Source organism: Panthera pardus, unplaced genomic scaffold, assembly GCF_024362965.1.
Source record: "Panthera pardus isolate Hobbes unplaced genomic scaffold, ASM2436296v1 HiC_scaffold_24, whole genome shotgun sequence".
Lineage (NCBI taxonomy): Eukaryota > Metazoa > Chordata > Mammalia > Carnivora > Felidae > Panthera > Panthera pardus.
In genome coordinates, this window is record NW_026526810.1 from 36896183 (window position 1) to 36913444 (window position 17262).

The 17262-nt window shown below is 40.6% G+C and overlaps 1 protein-coding gene across 3 annotated transcripts in view; it reads left to right on the forward strand.

The window, feature by feature from the left end:
- Positions 1–17262, forward strand: part of RORA (RAR related orphan receptor A) — a 718090-nt gene that overhangs the window by 668390 nt on the left and 32438 nt on the right. For all 3 annotated transcript variants that reach the window (XM_019441313.2, XM_019441315.2, XM_019441314.2), the window contains one exon: positions 4035–4120. In XM_019441313.2, the coding sequence (XP_019296858.1) occupies positions 4035–4120 (86 nt within the window). The remainder of the gene's footprint in view (positions 1–4034; positions 4121–17262) is intronic.

A 17262-nucleotide genomic window follows, 5' to 3' on the forward strand; every position in this document is an offset into this window, starting at 1 on the left:
TTGTTAGTTATAAATCCATTAGATTATCATGGCATCACCTTTTCCCCCATTGAATGGGTACAGCTCTTGTACAATTGTATTTTTTAATTCTTTGAGAGAATGGGTATTTTTCTCTGGACTAAGATATCTCCCCAAAAAGGTACTGAGGAATAAGTGAAGTGTTAAGAATGCCATTGTCCATGTTCTTGTCCCTTTTATAATGAAAAGTAAAGAGCCAGGCTTTTCTCAAAGTACAATGTGAAATGACAGCCCAGCCCAAGGACCACTTGGCTAATTAGCACACTTGCATTCCAGGATTTCCTGACTCCCCGCTGCCACTTGTTGTCAGCTCCTTGAAACTGCAGAAATTTGCCTCTGCAGGTGTGGAGAGCGTGCTTGAATTACTTAGGGTGCGTGAGAGAGCAAATTATTTAGGCAATAGAGCAGAAAATGTGGGCAAATTAGAATTTTTCATAGCAAGATTGTGCATTGTTAAGCCAATTCATGATTATATGTGTACGTCTTGCTTCAGATATTCTGCTACACAATGAACGTCTTTGCTGCGATGAATATGTATGTGGACTAATTTAATCAATATACTTGTGACAGTAGTGGTGTCTGACAGAACTCATCCTTTGAAAGGCTGGCTGAGTTAATGTGTGCAGTATATATATGGGCCAAGACTCATAATTTGTCTTAAGAGAAGATTATTTTGAAAAGACACAACACTGCCTGTTAGAAAATGAAAAGGCCTGAGGGATAGAAAGCAAAGGGCAAAAGGGATTTTTGTCCTTTTCCCTCTTACTGGTCTGAAAACTCAAATTTAAAGAACTAAACTGCTTTCCTTTTGAAAAAATATTGCAAGGCATTTTTTTCCTTCATTGATACATTTGAATTCTGTGAATTGACTAAAAGGTGGAGGGAAGTGGCTTTTATGCATTGTTGGATTAAATGGAAGGTTGAGTAAGTGCCCCGCTCCAATCTGCAAATGTTTGCTTTCTGGAAATATCAACACATGTGATCAGATCACATTCAGACAGTTTGCTTTTTTGGAGCAGGTGGATTTTAATCATTTCCTAAAGAGCACTTGCAACTGAAATTGTCTTCTGAGATAAGAGAGCCACCCGGGGGGTAAGCTAGTTTAATCTGGCCAATCAGAACACCTGAATTTTGCTTTGGCGACTGCTCCCATCACCTTACTATGAGATTCCTAGTGAGGCTTTTCCAGTTCTGATTCTTTGGCCAACATTGTCCCCTAGAACTAAGCACAAACACAGCGGGAGTCAGAGGTCTGGGTAAATGACCCCTGCTTGAAAATACAGGTCAATATACAGTGAGTCCATTCAGACTAAGCATCTTGGCCTCCATAAATCTTGTGAAATATGTCTCAGGCTTGAGTGTCCTCCAGATCTGAAGACCTGGGAGCTGAAGCAAGGCTGAACCCCAAGAATTTGGGAGCCTGACTCAGACCAGCAGAGCTATGCAGTAGTTGGTACCAAACTCTGGGTTTGTGCTACAACCACCCTCCTGTCCCATTCTCCAGCCCAAGCCAAGCCATGAGTCATTCTGAGGGTGGAAGTTCTGGGCCCGGATCCCAGGGCTCCCGCCATCATGAGCAGACCCCTCTGTGCCTTGCATATATCACTTGCAGGATGACAGGAGCCACTGGCAGGTGTTTGGGTCTTACCTATCAAGGTGATGTTTGCATCATCATTTCACTTCTCATGGATAATTCACTGTGACCCCAGGCAAAATGAACAGCAATACGCTATTCTCCATTCGAACTAGATACAGCTTTACTCAGCATTCCCAATATTGGAGGGCCTTCATATCTTTTAAAGAACTAAGTAGGTGTGCTTGATCTCACTCTTGTTAAGCTGGAAGGAAGGTAACTCTTGAAAGGTCCAAATTCGGCACTAACATTGCTTTAATTGCCTCAGGTAGTTTTGATACAGACTTAAACTATAGGGCCTAATGAGGTTCATCTGTGTCTAATTTCTGTGATTACGGCTTGAGGTAAGACGTAGGAAAAGCTCAGTGTCCGTCTTTTTATTTCACATATAAATTTTGTTTAATAGATGGTCCAGATACTTCGTGTTGCCTAATTATTCTATTCCTTAGGGGTTGGGGGAGGGGGGACGGAGGCTGGTTCTCATTATAGACTACTTGATTCATATGGGAAAATCCAGGCCATCACTCTCAGCTGACATCACCTTCCAGAATGTCTCTACTACCACTTGGCTTTTGTGTCTCAAAAAGGTTGGACATAACTCTATCTAGATCTACAGACACTATGTGACACAAAACTTGGCCTTGACTATATTAAAAATACTGGCGGAGCCATAAATGTGAAGCATTATTAGAGTTCACATTTCATAAAGAATTTCCGTGAAGAAATCAAACAAGACATCAAGATGTGGTGGAAGATTTAGAAATGATCATTTTTGTTAAATGCAACCTTATAACCCATTAAGCTGTGTAACTCAGAATAGACAATATACGAAAACACCATTATGTACATATTAGAAAACCTCCCCATTACAGAAAATGTACTGGATGTAAGATGTCAAACAATCTTTAATTCTGGACAATGAAGCCCAGAATGTCAACACTAAAAGTGATCGACATGAAAAGGCCTCTCCTTCTAGAATAGCTTGCACTCCCTAAAAGTCACTGCAGTCCTGTACTAGTCCCCTTGAAAGAAGTTAGCAGGTACACATGGTTTATAATGAGGTTAAATCCAGTAATTTAATGTATGCTGTTTCTGAGTATTAAATGCAAACATTGCATCAAATCCGCAGTAAGAGGTTGTGGAAATTATTCCAGGATATGGGATTACGTTAGAACTAAGAGCGGGCTATATGTATAAGTGTGTTACTTACATCGTGCAACATAGCCCTTAGGTTAAGTCATTGCTTTGTGTAAGGCGTGGAGCCAGTTCGGGGCTATATGAAAATGAAGTCCACTTATGCTCTTGCAGTTGTGTTTGTGTGTGTGAGTTAGTAATCTATGATACTATGATATCCATAGTGAAGCCCATGAGAAATAAAACTTAGCAAAATGGAACATTCCAGGTAAACTGGTGAACGTTGCCATCCTGTATCTCCAGCTCAGTGTTGATCTTTATTTCACATACAAATTATATTTAATGGGTGAGCCAAGAACTTTGTTTTGCCTAATTACTCTCTTCCTTAGGTTATTTTTTTAAATCCTTAATTTTGTTCTTTCCAACCAACTGTGCTAAAGATCTATTGTGTTTGCTCAGAAATGTGCTTTGTCATCTTTGACAACTTTGGTGTCATGTATATTAGTCTTTGGGTGGTGTTCCAGTATGAGGCATCTTCAAGTAATCAATTGGATAGAAACACACACACGCTGTACCAGGCAGTCAATTTCCAACTTGAAGAACTCAGAAGCTACCTATACGATTGGTCAGGATTCACCATTATTAAATTCAGCTAGGATATTAACTTAATGGTTAAAAGGTTTTGATCATACACAAATGGACTGATTTTTAACACATGGCAGCTACATTAATTGAAAAAGATGATTAAGGCATTCTTATCTTGCCATCATATGTAACTTATTAATATTTCGAGTTGAATCATTTTCCTAAGTAGTCTTTGACTTTTTGGAGTATATTTTTTCCCTACCAGTGGAGCTGCAGTGCTCAGCCAAGACAGATTTATGACCTTTTAAAAATAATGATGGAAAATGAGATCGGAGGAAACATTTTAGTATCTGCTTTGCTCTGAGGCCTAAACTGCGAGCTCTCCAGTTCTTGAAGGCTTTGAAATGCTGATTCCAGTCTTCTTGTGGGTTCTTAAACACCTTCTCAAATGACCCATTTTAATAACCCGAAAGCTATTATATAACGAGCAGCCATAATTTAGTCCAGGGCTCTAGGGGGACCCTCACAGTTCAGCAATGAATAGTTAATGCAGTATAATGTTTAGCAGGTTATTAGTTTTCACTATACAAATGCTGATCAGGGAACGCTTTTATAAGGTGTTTAAAAGAAAATGTAATTAACTGGTTGCGTGCTTCTGTTGCAGCTCAAATTGAAATTATTCCTTGCAAGATCTGTGGAGACAAATCATCAGGAATCCATTATGGTGTCATTACATGTGAAGGCTGCAAGGTAAGCCTTTTTAATTGTTGTTGTTGTTTCTATTAATGCTGGAATGTATCTTTGCGATGTTACTTCTGCTATGTCTAAAAATTCAACTCCCTGGCATTTTGAGTGATGAGAAATGACAGGACGGAATAAATATTTTGGTGTTAAATTATAATTAAGGAAGTCGTATATATTTTTATGCCTTCCATCAAACTAACAGGAAGCTAGAGGAAAGTATTTGAGCATTGCTTGTCACTTCCAATCCTGGAATTGATTGAACTGATGAACAATCCCTTTTGGGTTTTTTTTTTTGTTTTTTTGTTTTTTAAAGAAATGATTCTGGATTTCTGTAGTGTCCCTGTTATAAACTTTATAAGAAAATATTTCCAGTGGTTTAATCAGAATGTAATCAGAATCTTACTGTTGGCACACATATGTTGATATATCTAGCCAAATTACAGCAAAGCCACTGGATAGAACTCGGTTCTGGTCCTAATGCCACCACTGTCCCTCTTGCTTGGGCTTGTTTTAATCTTTTAGTGACTCAGTTTCTTCATCTATAAAGTGGGCATAACACCTGTTCTTCCTACCTTTTAGAACTATTCCAGGGATAGCGTGAAAACCTGTAAATAAAAGTCCTTGCAAACTGAAAAGTGCTATTTAAATCGAAATATTTTCATTCTTCTTGCTGTTGTTACTACTTAATTATCGCTGATGCTGATCGAGGGCAATACGTTCAGCACAGGCATAATGTGGGAATGGGAATAGAGATGTTTATCCTCATCATTCAAGACCTCCAAACCCAGATTGCCTCTGTTATTCAAATTTCAATTTATTAAGATTTAAATCCTCTGGCTTATATTGGAAGGGCCTTGAGACAGCTTACAGGATAAAACAGTGCAAAATAAACAGGCAAGAAGCTATTTAAACATGCAGGAGGCCTCTGAGACAGTTGATTGCCACTGAACCAGGCCTGATTAGCCCTAAGGCGTTTTGAGGCTGAGGCAAAAAAATAAAATAAAATAAAATCCACAAATTTGGTTAGCTTTCCTTCAGTGAAATTAGAAAATATAATGTCATAAAATACAAAATCACCTTCTGATAACAAATAACTACTGGGAGATTTCAGGGAAATTTGCCTCGTAATTTCCTTAAGTCTTTGTTTTACTCTTAATCATGGTAACATGTGTTGCTCTGTACGCATACAGATCCGCTGTATTGATCCCATCTTGGTGCTTCTTGAGCTTTCTGCACACCGCCAAGCATGCTTTTTTTTTTTTTTTTTTTTTTTAATCATCTGCCTTTTAGGAATAAGGGGTTTGCTACTTAAAGGGGATTTTGAATTGTTCATCGTTACATCAGTCCTCAAGGCCTCAGGGTCTAGATTACTAAGAAAAAAAAATTATGTCCTTTTACTTCTTCAATTTGCCCTCCCTCAAAATTAATCAATTAAGTAAATAAAAGTAGACACAATGAAATCAACTGCGTGACCTATGCCATCCCAGGATGTAAGGGAGGGTGGTCTGGCTGCAACGACTGACATCCCATTGATTTTCAAAGTTAATTCGGCTGACGTGGCTGGGCAGCCGTCACACTTCACCCCCACCTACTCTGTGCTCACACCTCGTCCTGCTGGAAGATGACCCAGCCTTTCTCGGTGAAGGGAATATAGATGGTGATGCCCCCTACCAGAAATTCCAAGCAAACATGATATTGTGCTTTGCACAGCGCCTGGGTATTTCCTGAAGTGGACAGGGTCCTGGGCATTACCCACGTGTCCCTTCATTCTGCCTGAGAAGCTGACTACTCTCTCTGAGTCTCTTAGTAATGCCACGTGTCGTTTTCTGTGCCAACCAGAGTGAATACCTAAGAGTGGCATCTGAGGCAGCGCCAGGGTAGAGGTGGGGGCCACCTCGTATGAATACCCAACAATTCGGAAGATTAATTAACAACAGGCTGTTAAGTAAAATCAGAATTGTCTGAGAACCACTGGGTTTACATAGGCATAAACAATGTGAGTTTTCTTTTTACTCCCAATGTTTATCTATGACAAAAATAACAGCGATAAGAAAACAAAAGGCACAGGGTGCCTAGGTGGCTCAGTCGGCTAAGTGTCCAACCTCAGCTCAGATCATGATTTCTCGGTTCGTGAATTCAAGCTCCACATCAGGCTCCACAGTGACAGCTTGGGATTCTCTCTCTTTCTCCCTCTCTCTCTGGACCTCCCCTACTTGCACACATGTGCGCTCTTTTTCTGTCTTACTCTCTCTCTCAAAATAAATAAACTAAAAAAAAAGAAAGCAAAAGGCAGCTATTATTTCATAGTTATCACTTTTCTAGATTCCCTTCCGGATCTCATACCGCCTCAATGCCAAAGTGAGGGGTTTTTTGGTTTTTTTGTTTGTTTGTTTCTTGGTTATCTGTGGTTCTATTCTCCTGTCCTGTTGACTTTATACACTGGAAATCACAAAGACAAACAATTAAAACTTAGTTTTATTAACAGATTGGGCCTATGCCCAGCCTGGGACCAGTGCAGTGGTATGTGTTGATATTTGATGCGTATGGTATTTGCTCTGCAATTATAATTTCTCTCTGCTATAATTAATATTTTTATCTCTAGTTGTGGTGAAGTCAAGAGACTTCTGCTTTTGCCATTGATGTTAATGATTTATCATGCTCTAACCAGGTGAGGGTGGTTACAACATCATAAATTGTAAATAGTTTATCTCTGTGATAGGATCATTAGCCATAAGGATAATTTCTAATTATATATATAAATAGATATCTAATGAAAGGAAGGAAAGGGACTCAGTCATTTTTGGAGCTAATCACTTTGTGAATGTATTTTAAATTGCATTTTAAAGTCAACCACCTGAAACCATTAGAAACCAGAGAACCTATTTAATTGCTGAAATGATCATTCATTTTACCACATATTTACTCAGGTAAGCATTGCACATCAACAGCAATGCTTTTTGCTGTTCCCAGCTTTTTGGGTGCTCCCAGCTTTTTGGGTGTTCCCAGCTCACCCTCTCCATGTCCCCTTTGCCACCTGTGGAGAGACAGTATTGCGTCACACTTATGATCTGACTCTGGAACAAGACTGCCTGGGTTTGAATCTAATTCTTCTGTTTACTGACTTGAGCACCGACCCAACCTCTCTGTGCCTCTTTCCCATCTGTAATATCAAGATAGTAATTGTAGTTATTTCCTGGGGTTATCACATGCATTTAGGTAAAGCGCTGAGAAAAATGCCAGGCGTATAACTATCACTCAGTAAGTGTTGGCTGTTGTTATAATCATTCCTAGCCAAATTCCACATGCTTGAGTCATGCTACTGTAGTCAGCAATCATTTCTAGGACATGCAGGGGTCAAGTCTTAATTTTGTGACCATTTGCTATTTGTTATGCAGACCTTGCTAATAAAAACAAAATAATGAGAACCACCCCCACCTTGGGGCCAGGCACCATATAAGAGCTGTAAGGGGTCCAAAGACATAGAAGACCTGATCCTTCCCTCAAGCAGTTTATGATCTAGTTGTAGAGGTGAGGTCTGCATAGGAAAAGCTAAATAGCAATGCAAGAACTAAATCCTAGATTTAGTAAACCAGAAAAAAAATTTTAAAGGGGGGAGGAAGTTCAGGAAGAGATCCACCCATTTAAGGTCAGTTGAATTTTGACAAAGATGCCAATTTAATTCAATGAAAGAAAGATGGGTCATTTCAAACAATGTTGCTGAAACAACTAGACATTAATATGAAAAAGGAAAAAATTAACTTCACGTTTATACCTTTCCCTGAAAGCAAAAATTAACTTAAAGAATGTACTAACTGGGGCACCTGGATGGCTCAGTGGGTTAAGCATCTGACTTCAGCTCAGGTCATGATCTTACTGTTTGTGAGTTCAAGCCCTGCATCTGTGCTGTCAGTGCAGAGCCCGCTTCAGGTCCTCTGTCCCCCTCTTTACCCCTCCCCTACTCACATGTGCCCACATACACATGTGCTCACTCTCTCGCTGTCTCTCTCAAAAGTAAAATAAAACATTAAAAAAAAGGGTCAGAGGAGCACCTGGGTAGCTCAGTTGGTTAAGCATCTGACTGGATTTTGGCTCAGGTCATGATCTCATGGTTCATGAGATCAAGCCCCATGTTGGGGCTTGGGATTCTGTCTCTCTCCCTCTCTCTGCATCTCTCACCCCACCCCCTGCCCCACTCACTCTCTCTCTGTCTCAAAATAAATAAACATTTTTTAAAAGAAGAGGAAGAAAAAAAAGAATATCCTAAGAAAACGACATAATGCTGTATTATTTCTAGAAGGAATCATGTTTTTGTAACAGTAGACATACAAATATTTCCTCAGACCACACACTGAAGTCCTTACCTTATTTTAAAAAATAATAAATTGGACTTCATCAAAATTGAAAATTTGTGCCCTTCAAAAGCTATCATTAGTAAAACGAAAAGGCAAGCCATGTACTGGAAGAAATAGAAGGAGAAAAAGCCAAATCTGAAAATAAATAAAAGGACAAAAATAATAATAAAAAGGAACAATAATAAGAACCGTCTCTTCACAAAACCCGGACAAGGAGCCAATAAACACATGGATACAGTCTCAAGATCTCTAATCGTTAGGGAAATGTAAATAAAACCACAGGGAAATACCATGACATATTCACCTGAGAGACTAAAATTAAAATAGAACAAAACAGCAGCAAGACGAAGAAGAACAAAAACTCTCCCAATGATAAACCTGATGAAGATACAGAGAAACTGGTGAATTTCCCAGTCTCCTGTCATCTGGGGGCGGGGCTGTGAAGTGGCACAGCCCCTCTGAAGAAAGGTGGCATCTCATAAGCATCAACCTAACATGTGACCTCACACCCGATCCTTGGTGTTTCCTGGAAAGAAACACAAGCACCTGTCATAGAAAGACTTTTCTGTGAGTATTTGCAGCCCCTTTATTCACAATGTCCACAAAGCTTTGAAAAGAACCCAAATGCCCGTCAAGTGAAAAAGGAGTAAACGTGGGTGGTGGATGGATAAAGAAGATCCATAGAATGGAATGCTGTTTGGCGATAAGAGAGAATGTACCCTGTATGCACAAAACAACATTCTGGTAAAGGAGAGAAGCCAGAAACAGAATACATACCGTAGAATTGCGCTCAGAAATCATTCTAGAAGAAGTACCAATCTTAAATCTATAATGGCAGAAAGCAGATATGGTTACCTAGAGCCAAGGTGAGGAATGACCGCTAAGGGAAGGACACTTTTATGGTTTGTGGCAATGTTCTAAGGTGGCGGTAGTTACACAGGTGTGCCCATTGTCAGAATTCTTCAAAGTGGACTCTTCACTTAGTGGTGCGTTTTTGTATTTAATTTATGCCTCAGTGAAGTTCATTTAAAACATACATAAAAATGGGGCTCCTAGCAGTGTCCGATTCTTGATCTCGGCTCAGGTCATGATCTTGGAATTCATGGATTCGAGCCCTGCATCGGGCTCTGTGCTGAAGGTGCGGAGCCTTCTTTGGATTCTGTCTGCCAATCTCTCTCCTTTCTCTCAAAAAGAAATGAACATTTAAAAATAAAATAAGGGGCGCCTGGGTGGCTCAGTTGGTTAAGTGTCTGACTCTTAATTTAGCCTCAGGCTATGACCTCACTGTTTATGTGATCAAGGACCATGTTGGTCTCAGCACTGACAGCACTAAGCCTGCTTGGGATTCTTTCTTTCTGCCTTCCCGTGTGCGCTCGCTCTCTCTCTCTCTCTCTCTCTCTCTCAAAATAAATAAATAAACTTAAAAGGTTTTGAAAAATATATGCACATAAAAAGAACAAAATCCTGGAGTAATGTCACAGTCTATGATGTGGCACAAACAGCACATACCCACTAGGCAGCAAGAACCCACAGACGGGAAAGTCTTGGTTGTATTTTGCGGACAACATATAATCCGGTTTAAGTGGGGCAAAGGGTAGCTTTCTGTGGACACTGGAAAATAAGGACAAATAGGTACGCCATTCCCAAATTTATAAAGAGTCCATTATGCCAAGGTTTTTATTACGAAGGTACTTTACTTGTTCTCTTGAAATAATGAGGTAACAGTATACCAGCCTTGGTCATGCCTTGAATGTTGCATCTCAGAAAAACATAGATAATAGGTCTGCAGGGGTGTGGGTCTGTCACTAAAGATATTTTTGAGGTCTTGGAACAGAATTGAGTCTTAGCACTGGATAAGTTAGGAGGCGGGTGTGGGGTAAACTGAGGCAGGCCTGCCTGGGAGGAGGGGCCAGGCCATGGAATGGGCAGGCAGAAGAAAAGGCCAGAAATAAAACAAGAGGCTGCAGATATTAGGGTTGAGGTTCAGTCTTCAAAGTGAATAAAACTGCTGAAGTGTTTATAGAAAAATGACACTGGTTGGTTTCCTTTGAGAAATGGCCCTATTTGTCATTCCACTTCCCTTCCCAGCTTCATTATTAGATACAGTGGCTGCTCAGATGATGATGAAGAAAAATTTATCTCATGATAAAAAACACAGGTTTTTTTTTAAATCTATATTCTTTAGATTTTTTGGATATACAGTTTCAACTTTAACTTTTTAAATGATAATGTACAGTCAAGTGTTGGAGTTGGCAAATTGATTTCTGATTACATTTAAGACCTTTTGCTCTTGATAGGGTAACAACAGACTAGCGTTTGTTTGTCACATACTTATTGGTCAATTAATACATGTAAGATGATGTCTTATGCAAAGTTTGCTTTTCCACCCAGAGAATTTGGAGGAGTATCTTTGCATTAACAGTATGCTATCTGAGGGGCGCCTGGGTGGCTTTGTTGGTTAAGCTTCAGACTCTTGATTCTGGCTCAGGTCATGATCTTACGGTTGTGGGATCGAGCCCCACGTTGGGCTCTGCTGAGCATGGAATCTGCTTAAGATTCTCTCCCTCTTCTTCTGACCCTCCCCCCCTTGCACATACACATGCTCTCTCATATGCACTCTCTCAAAACAAATGATTTAAAAAAACCAATATGCTATCTGAGGTTAACAATAAGCCTTTCAAAGATAGCCAGAGTGCAAAATTGGTACTTTTCTTTTTTTCTTTTTTTTCCTGAAAGAGTTAAAGCAATTTCTGGAGCTTTTTATGTTTTAGGCTAAAAAGAAATGTCCATAAATATTCCATTTAGGCTCCAACTGTTTCTTAGAGGATTTTAATATTTTTATTTCAGTTGTGAAATGTTACTAGCTTTGGAGCAATTTTATCCACTTTTCAACAGTGATATATTCCTGCCCAACACTTTTATTTTTTCTTAAGTTTATTTATTTTGAGAGAGAGAGAATGTGTGTGCATGTGTGCAGGGGAGGGGCAGAGAGAGAGTGAGAGAGAGAGAATCCCAAGCAGGCCCCACACTGTCAGCACAGAGCCCGATGCGGGGCTCAAACCCAGGAACCATGAGATCGTGACCTGACCCGAAATCAAGCATCAAATGCCCAGCCGACTGAGCCACTCAGGCATCCCTAACCCTTATTTTAGTGTTTTAGAACACCTGGACCCAACATTAGAGCTAGCCATTTAAAACAAAAATTAGACGTGGCTGTTTCTGCATCCTGTGACATCAGGGTTTCGGTTCTGTTATATACAGGTGATAAGAAAAAAAAATGTATGTAGCTCACTCTTCCAGTCCTATGATGAAATACACTGGTAGTAGAGTGTGTTAAATTCCAATGTGCATCCAGATGATTTGGATTTTTTTTTTTATTGTTGTATTTTTTGTTTCTTTGTTTTGGTCTTAATCATGTCTCAGTAACTACTGCCCTTCCTCGGCTCACAGGCAGTGCTGGGCTTATGGCCTTGTCCTCAGTAGGGGCTCTAACGTAGTGTCCGACTCTGGGCAGGGCCCCTCATGCTTGCCTGGGGAATCCCTGCTGTTCAATGTGTTCATTTGGATTGGGTCTGAGTGTCGCAGATCACAGTATGCCAAAGCAGACGTCTACGCTTACCAAACATGACACGTGAGGTCAGCTTTAATCAGAGATCATTTGCACATACAATTCTACAGGGAGGCCAGTCATTATTGAAGGAGAAAGTTGTTCAGGAGATCTGTGATTCCATGATTTATTGCTACCAGATGTATGCGTGTGGAGCTGTACCAGCTAACTTTTGCGAATGAGGTTGCCTATTCTTTTCTGAAGAACAAATTCTCTTCTTCATTTGCTTCCTTGGGGAATATTATTCCTGCCCCCACCCCACCCCCTGCAACTTAATTCTATCATTTCCCTCTGCCTCTTCCTGTCTCTGATTTTAATCTATTCATGCCCTCTCCTCCCCCCTCAGTAAGATTACGTTGGCAATTATTTTCTTTCTTTCTTTCTTTCTTTCTTTCTTTCTTTCTTTCTTTCTTTCTTTCCTTTAAATACTTAACTCTCTCCCCATGTTTATCCAAAGATGTTTCTTCTTCCTCGCTCGCATATTTCTGAATATTCTCAACAGAAACTTCCCGAGAGAAATAAAATTGTAACAGTTCATCTTTTACATAAGGGATTCTCTGCTGTGACAGGGACACACACACTCTCTTCAAGAGCCCCCCCCCCCCCATTTCAATTTTTTAGTTGTATCGGAAAATACAATAATTTAGGCAGGCATAGGAGCATTCACAATAAATCATAGAGTTATGAATAAATCTTGGTTGTCAAAAGCAAATGTGTAGCCGTTCCAAAGCGTCTGCCATTAGAATTCAGCAAGGCAGCTGTCAGCTGTTTTCTTGTAATTAAACAGCCAATGAACAGCTAATTAAGACATATGTGTATACAGAAGTGGAAGTGGGTATGTTAATGAACTGTAGGAATCAATTCATTAAGTGAAAATTGTCAAAAGACCAAACATCGGATCAGCATTTCAGCCTATGCCTTACTGAGAAGGAGCCCCAAACAGGAGGGGAGCCCCCTCAGAGCAAGATCCTCTGAGCACCTTTCCACCCACACCCATCGTCCTCCGTCCAGCCAACCCTCACCTTTGGGCAAAACTATTAATAACCCCCATAGGCAATGCCACGTTTATTAAGTAGATCCAGCAAATGAAAATGTTTTCCAACCCATACGTAAACCTGGTATTCAGTACCCTGCGAAATGTCACCTCCCTCTCCTATGTCTAAACCATTATATGGAGCTTTGAGTACAGAACTGAAAAGTGGGCCTTTTGCGTTTATTTGTTTGGTTTTGTTGTTTATCTGCTTTTGTTTGATCTGCCCGACGTGCTTGCCTCAATGCTTTTTTGGTACTGTATTAAGAAGTCTACGGCGTTTAGAATAAGATGCACCCAGGATTCAGCCCTTCCCCTTACCTGCTGTGCAACTTTGGACACATGGCTTAGCCTCTGTGCACTCTGATTTTCTCATTGTAAAACAGATACAGCAATACCCACTTTGCAAGGTTGATGTGAATTACAGATCCATAATGTTTGCAAAGTGTCCTACATAGTGCCTGGTATCGAATAGGTGTTCAGCATATGATTGTTACCACAGGTTTTAATCAGTCCCATCTTTTTTTCCCTCTGGTCATTCATTCAACAAGTATTTGTTGACTTCTTGAAGTACTGGGTTAATTACTGGAAAGAAACAAAGCAGTCAGTGAGGGAGACCTGGCTCTGAGCGTATACATGGGAGGGGCCCCTCAACCAGTCTTGGAAGGGGCACAGTCAGAGAGAGTGATTATCTCAGTGAATTCTTAAGAGAAGGGGAGAGGGGCGCCTGGGTTGCTCGGTCGGTTGAGCTTCCAACTTCGGCTCAGGTCGTGATCTCGCGGTTTGTGAGTTCGAGCCCTGCGTCGGACTCTGTGCTGACAGCTCAGAGCCTGGAGCCTGCTTCGGATTCTGTGTCTCCTCTCTCTCTGCCCCTCCCCAGCTCGTGCTCTGTCTCTCTCTGTCTCAAAAATAATTAAAACGTTAAAAAATAATAATAATTAAAAAAAAGAGAAGGGGAGAGCTTCTGGGAAATGGGGGTGAAATTGGGGGGTTGTGGGGGTGGCTGTCCTATGAGGAACTGCGAACACAGCAGTTTAGGCTTGGCCAGAGTATGACTTTGAGAAGAGGAGTGAATGTAGGAGAGAGTTGCCTGGATAGGTGGTTGTGGCCTGGTCAGTAGTAGAGAGCTATTCAAGGGCTAATAAGCAGAGAAGTGGCCTGATCAGGTTTATGTTTTAGAAAAGATCTCCAGTGACTGTATGAAAATGGATTGGAGAGAGTGTGAATGGAAGCAGGAAGTCCATTTGGGAGGCTGTATAATAACCAATTCAGGAGATTACAGATATGGAGCATTGAGAAAATTGCAGTAAAGATGGAGAGAAGTAGATGGATTTGAGAAATATGAAAGTGGCAAGAAACAGCCTAACACGGTGACTGCTTGGGTGGGGGAGGGGAGGAGGCAGAGATGCAATGAAGCTTATCGTTCTGCCTTGAGTAACTGGGATGAAGTTGGTCCCTTGGCTGAGCAAGCAAACACCGAAGGAGACAAAGCTAGGAAACAGGCGGTGGGTTGGGATATGTTCTGTTCTGGAATGAAGACAAAACCATTCAGCTGAAGTTTCTAGAGAGTATGTGTGTGTGTTACAGGGTTGGGGGTGATAGGGCTATAGAAGGCCAAGCCACAGCTTTGGCGAAAGGCCCATCCTAAGTAGGGAAGATTCATTCAGATAGTGTGATGGGAATCTGGGGAAGGACTGGGTTCAGTCCAGTCACTTGCTGGTCAGTTTTTAACAGCTGACTCATTGGAAAACAGTGTCTATCTGTATGTACCAAACTTCAGTGTATGTTTCATGGATATGTGACACAATTTACAAGTAGTAAAATCTACAATATTCTTTATTATAAACATATAGACAAATGGTTGTCACTAAATGCCCCCAGTGATCTTTGCTGAATTCCTCCATCCGTAGGTACAGTTGTAGTTGATGACAGACTGTAGTGCCAACACGAATGTTGATACTTTCATTTACATTAATGAATAAGGAAAATGAAATAAGGAAAACGTGTTTTGGAACTTCACTCATTCATCAGTGATGACATGAGCAACCTCTTTCCAGAATCAGATAATAGTTTTTAAATACTAGAATATTTCCTCACATTTGTTGTGCTATTCACAATGTGGTGGGTATAGACATTGCATACTTTTTTTAATTTTTTAATTTTTTTAAAAAAATGTTTATTTTTGAGAGAGAGAGAGAAGGAAACAGAGTGTGAGTGGGGAAGGGGCAGAGAGAGAGGGAGATGCAGAATCTGAAGCAGGCTCCAGGCTCTGAGCTGTCACCACAGAGCCTGACGTGAGGCTCAAACTCATAGACCAGTGGATCATGACCTGAGCCGAAGTCAGATGCTTAACCGACTGAGCCACCCAGGTGCCCCAGAGACATTACATACTTTTAACTTTAACCCACATTATTGTTTTCTTGATCACTTTTTAAAAATTTTTTTTTTACATTTATTTATTTTTGAGAGACAGAGAGAGACAGAACGTGAGCAGGGGAGGGGCAGAGAGAGAGGGCGACACAGAATCCAAAGCAGGCTCAAGACTCTGAGCTGTCAGCACAGAGCCCAGTGCAGGGCTCGAACCCACGAATGGTGAGATCATGACCTGGGGCGAAGTCGGACCCTTAACCAACTGAGCCTCCCAGGCGCCCCTTCTTGATCACTTTTTAAATCTAGACAATAGGCAGAACAAAAAATCAAGCCCTTATTTGTAGCTTTTGCCAGTTTCCATGGTATAAATACTCCCAGCACATGGTCAATTTGAGGCCTCCCAACCTGACATCCCATTGAAGACAGAGCAGGGAAGATTCACTCACAGTAGAACACCATTTGTAGTAGCCGCACCATCTGGATATAGTTGATGTAAATAACCTCAAGAGCATGGATAATAGCAAAATAATAATAAAATAATGAGCTAATTTTTAATAATGGCTATGTTTAACAATTGGTTCACAAAATTCCTGAAATTTTAACACGCTGCTCTTGCAACCTGCTGCGAGGCTTCTCCCATACATCATGGCCTCAGTCCCAGTCCTGGGGAACTCCAAACTAGTAGGACTGGTGAACAATTTCGTAGCGTAAAGTCAAAAGTTAGGCAAGAGAATTTCCCAGAGGATCGAAGCAGAAATGGGACATAAAACTCAATGAAAGGCACTTTGAAAGACTAGGTAAAATAAGGAAGGAGACACTGGAGAGTTGTCTTTGAGGCTGTTGAAATTGATACAAACAGTTGGTGTGTATGAGGAAATCAAGACTGTGTGGCATCACTTTTGTTAGCACGCTTAAAATTAGGACAGTGGTGTTTGAGTCTTAGTAGTAATACTTAATCAGGCATGGGACAACCTTAAACCAGTCACTAACCATTCTGAGCTTCATTTTTGTTATCTACAAAATAAGAAAACTAGAGTAGATCTTAACAAGGGAAAGGCAGTGGAGTCTTCAGGAGCCTTTGTTAAAATATTTATCATATAAAAGTGATATCTTTTGGGGTTTTTTACCTGCAAAAATGGCACTTTCATATTGTTCAAACTATATATGTGTTCAGGACTATATCCCCAAAGGTTCTGGTTCAATAAATTTCAGGTGTACTTTTTAAACGCTTCATGGGTGATTCAGATGCACCATCTGTTTGAGGACTACTGAACCTGATAATCTCACAGCTTCCTTCCAGTTCTGAAGACCTGTTTGTATGACTCTCATTTACTATTTGCAGTAACTGCACGTTGGTATGCTGCCACTAGGTGGTGATCGTGTGCCACAGTCACACCAAGTTCTGCTACCCTGAAGTTCTCTCTGGTCAAGTCCACCATGTTCACAATGGCACATCTCCATGTATTTTGACATCCATAAAAAAATGTCTTCTTTTAAAAAAAACCAAAGAAGTAATTCATGAGCTCATCTTTTGGCAATAAAACTCCAAAATTATGAACTTAATATCTTCTCTAGCTAACTCATAGCTTCAGCACTTTCTCTCTTCTTTATACATACCTCTTCAGTTCCACCCAAAGCTCCATGCACTGGCTTGTGCTATTTACACTCTCTGTGTGGCCTCAAACTCCCTCAACTCCTAGAACTTGTGTCACAGCTCACTCATTTCTCACTCGGACCCTCTACAGGATTACTCCCCAGTCAGTAAAATCCTTTTACATTTATGAACGTA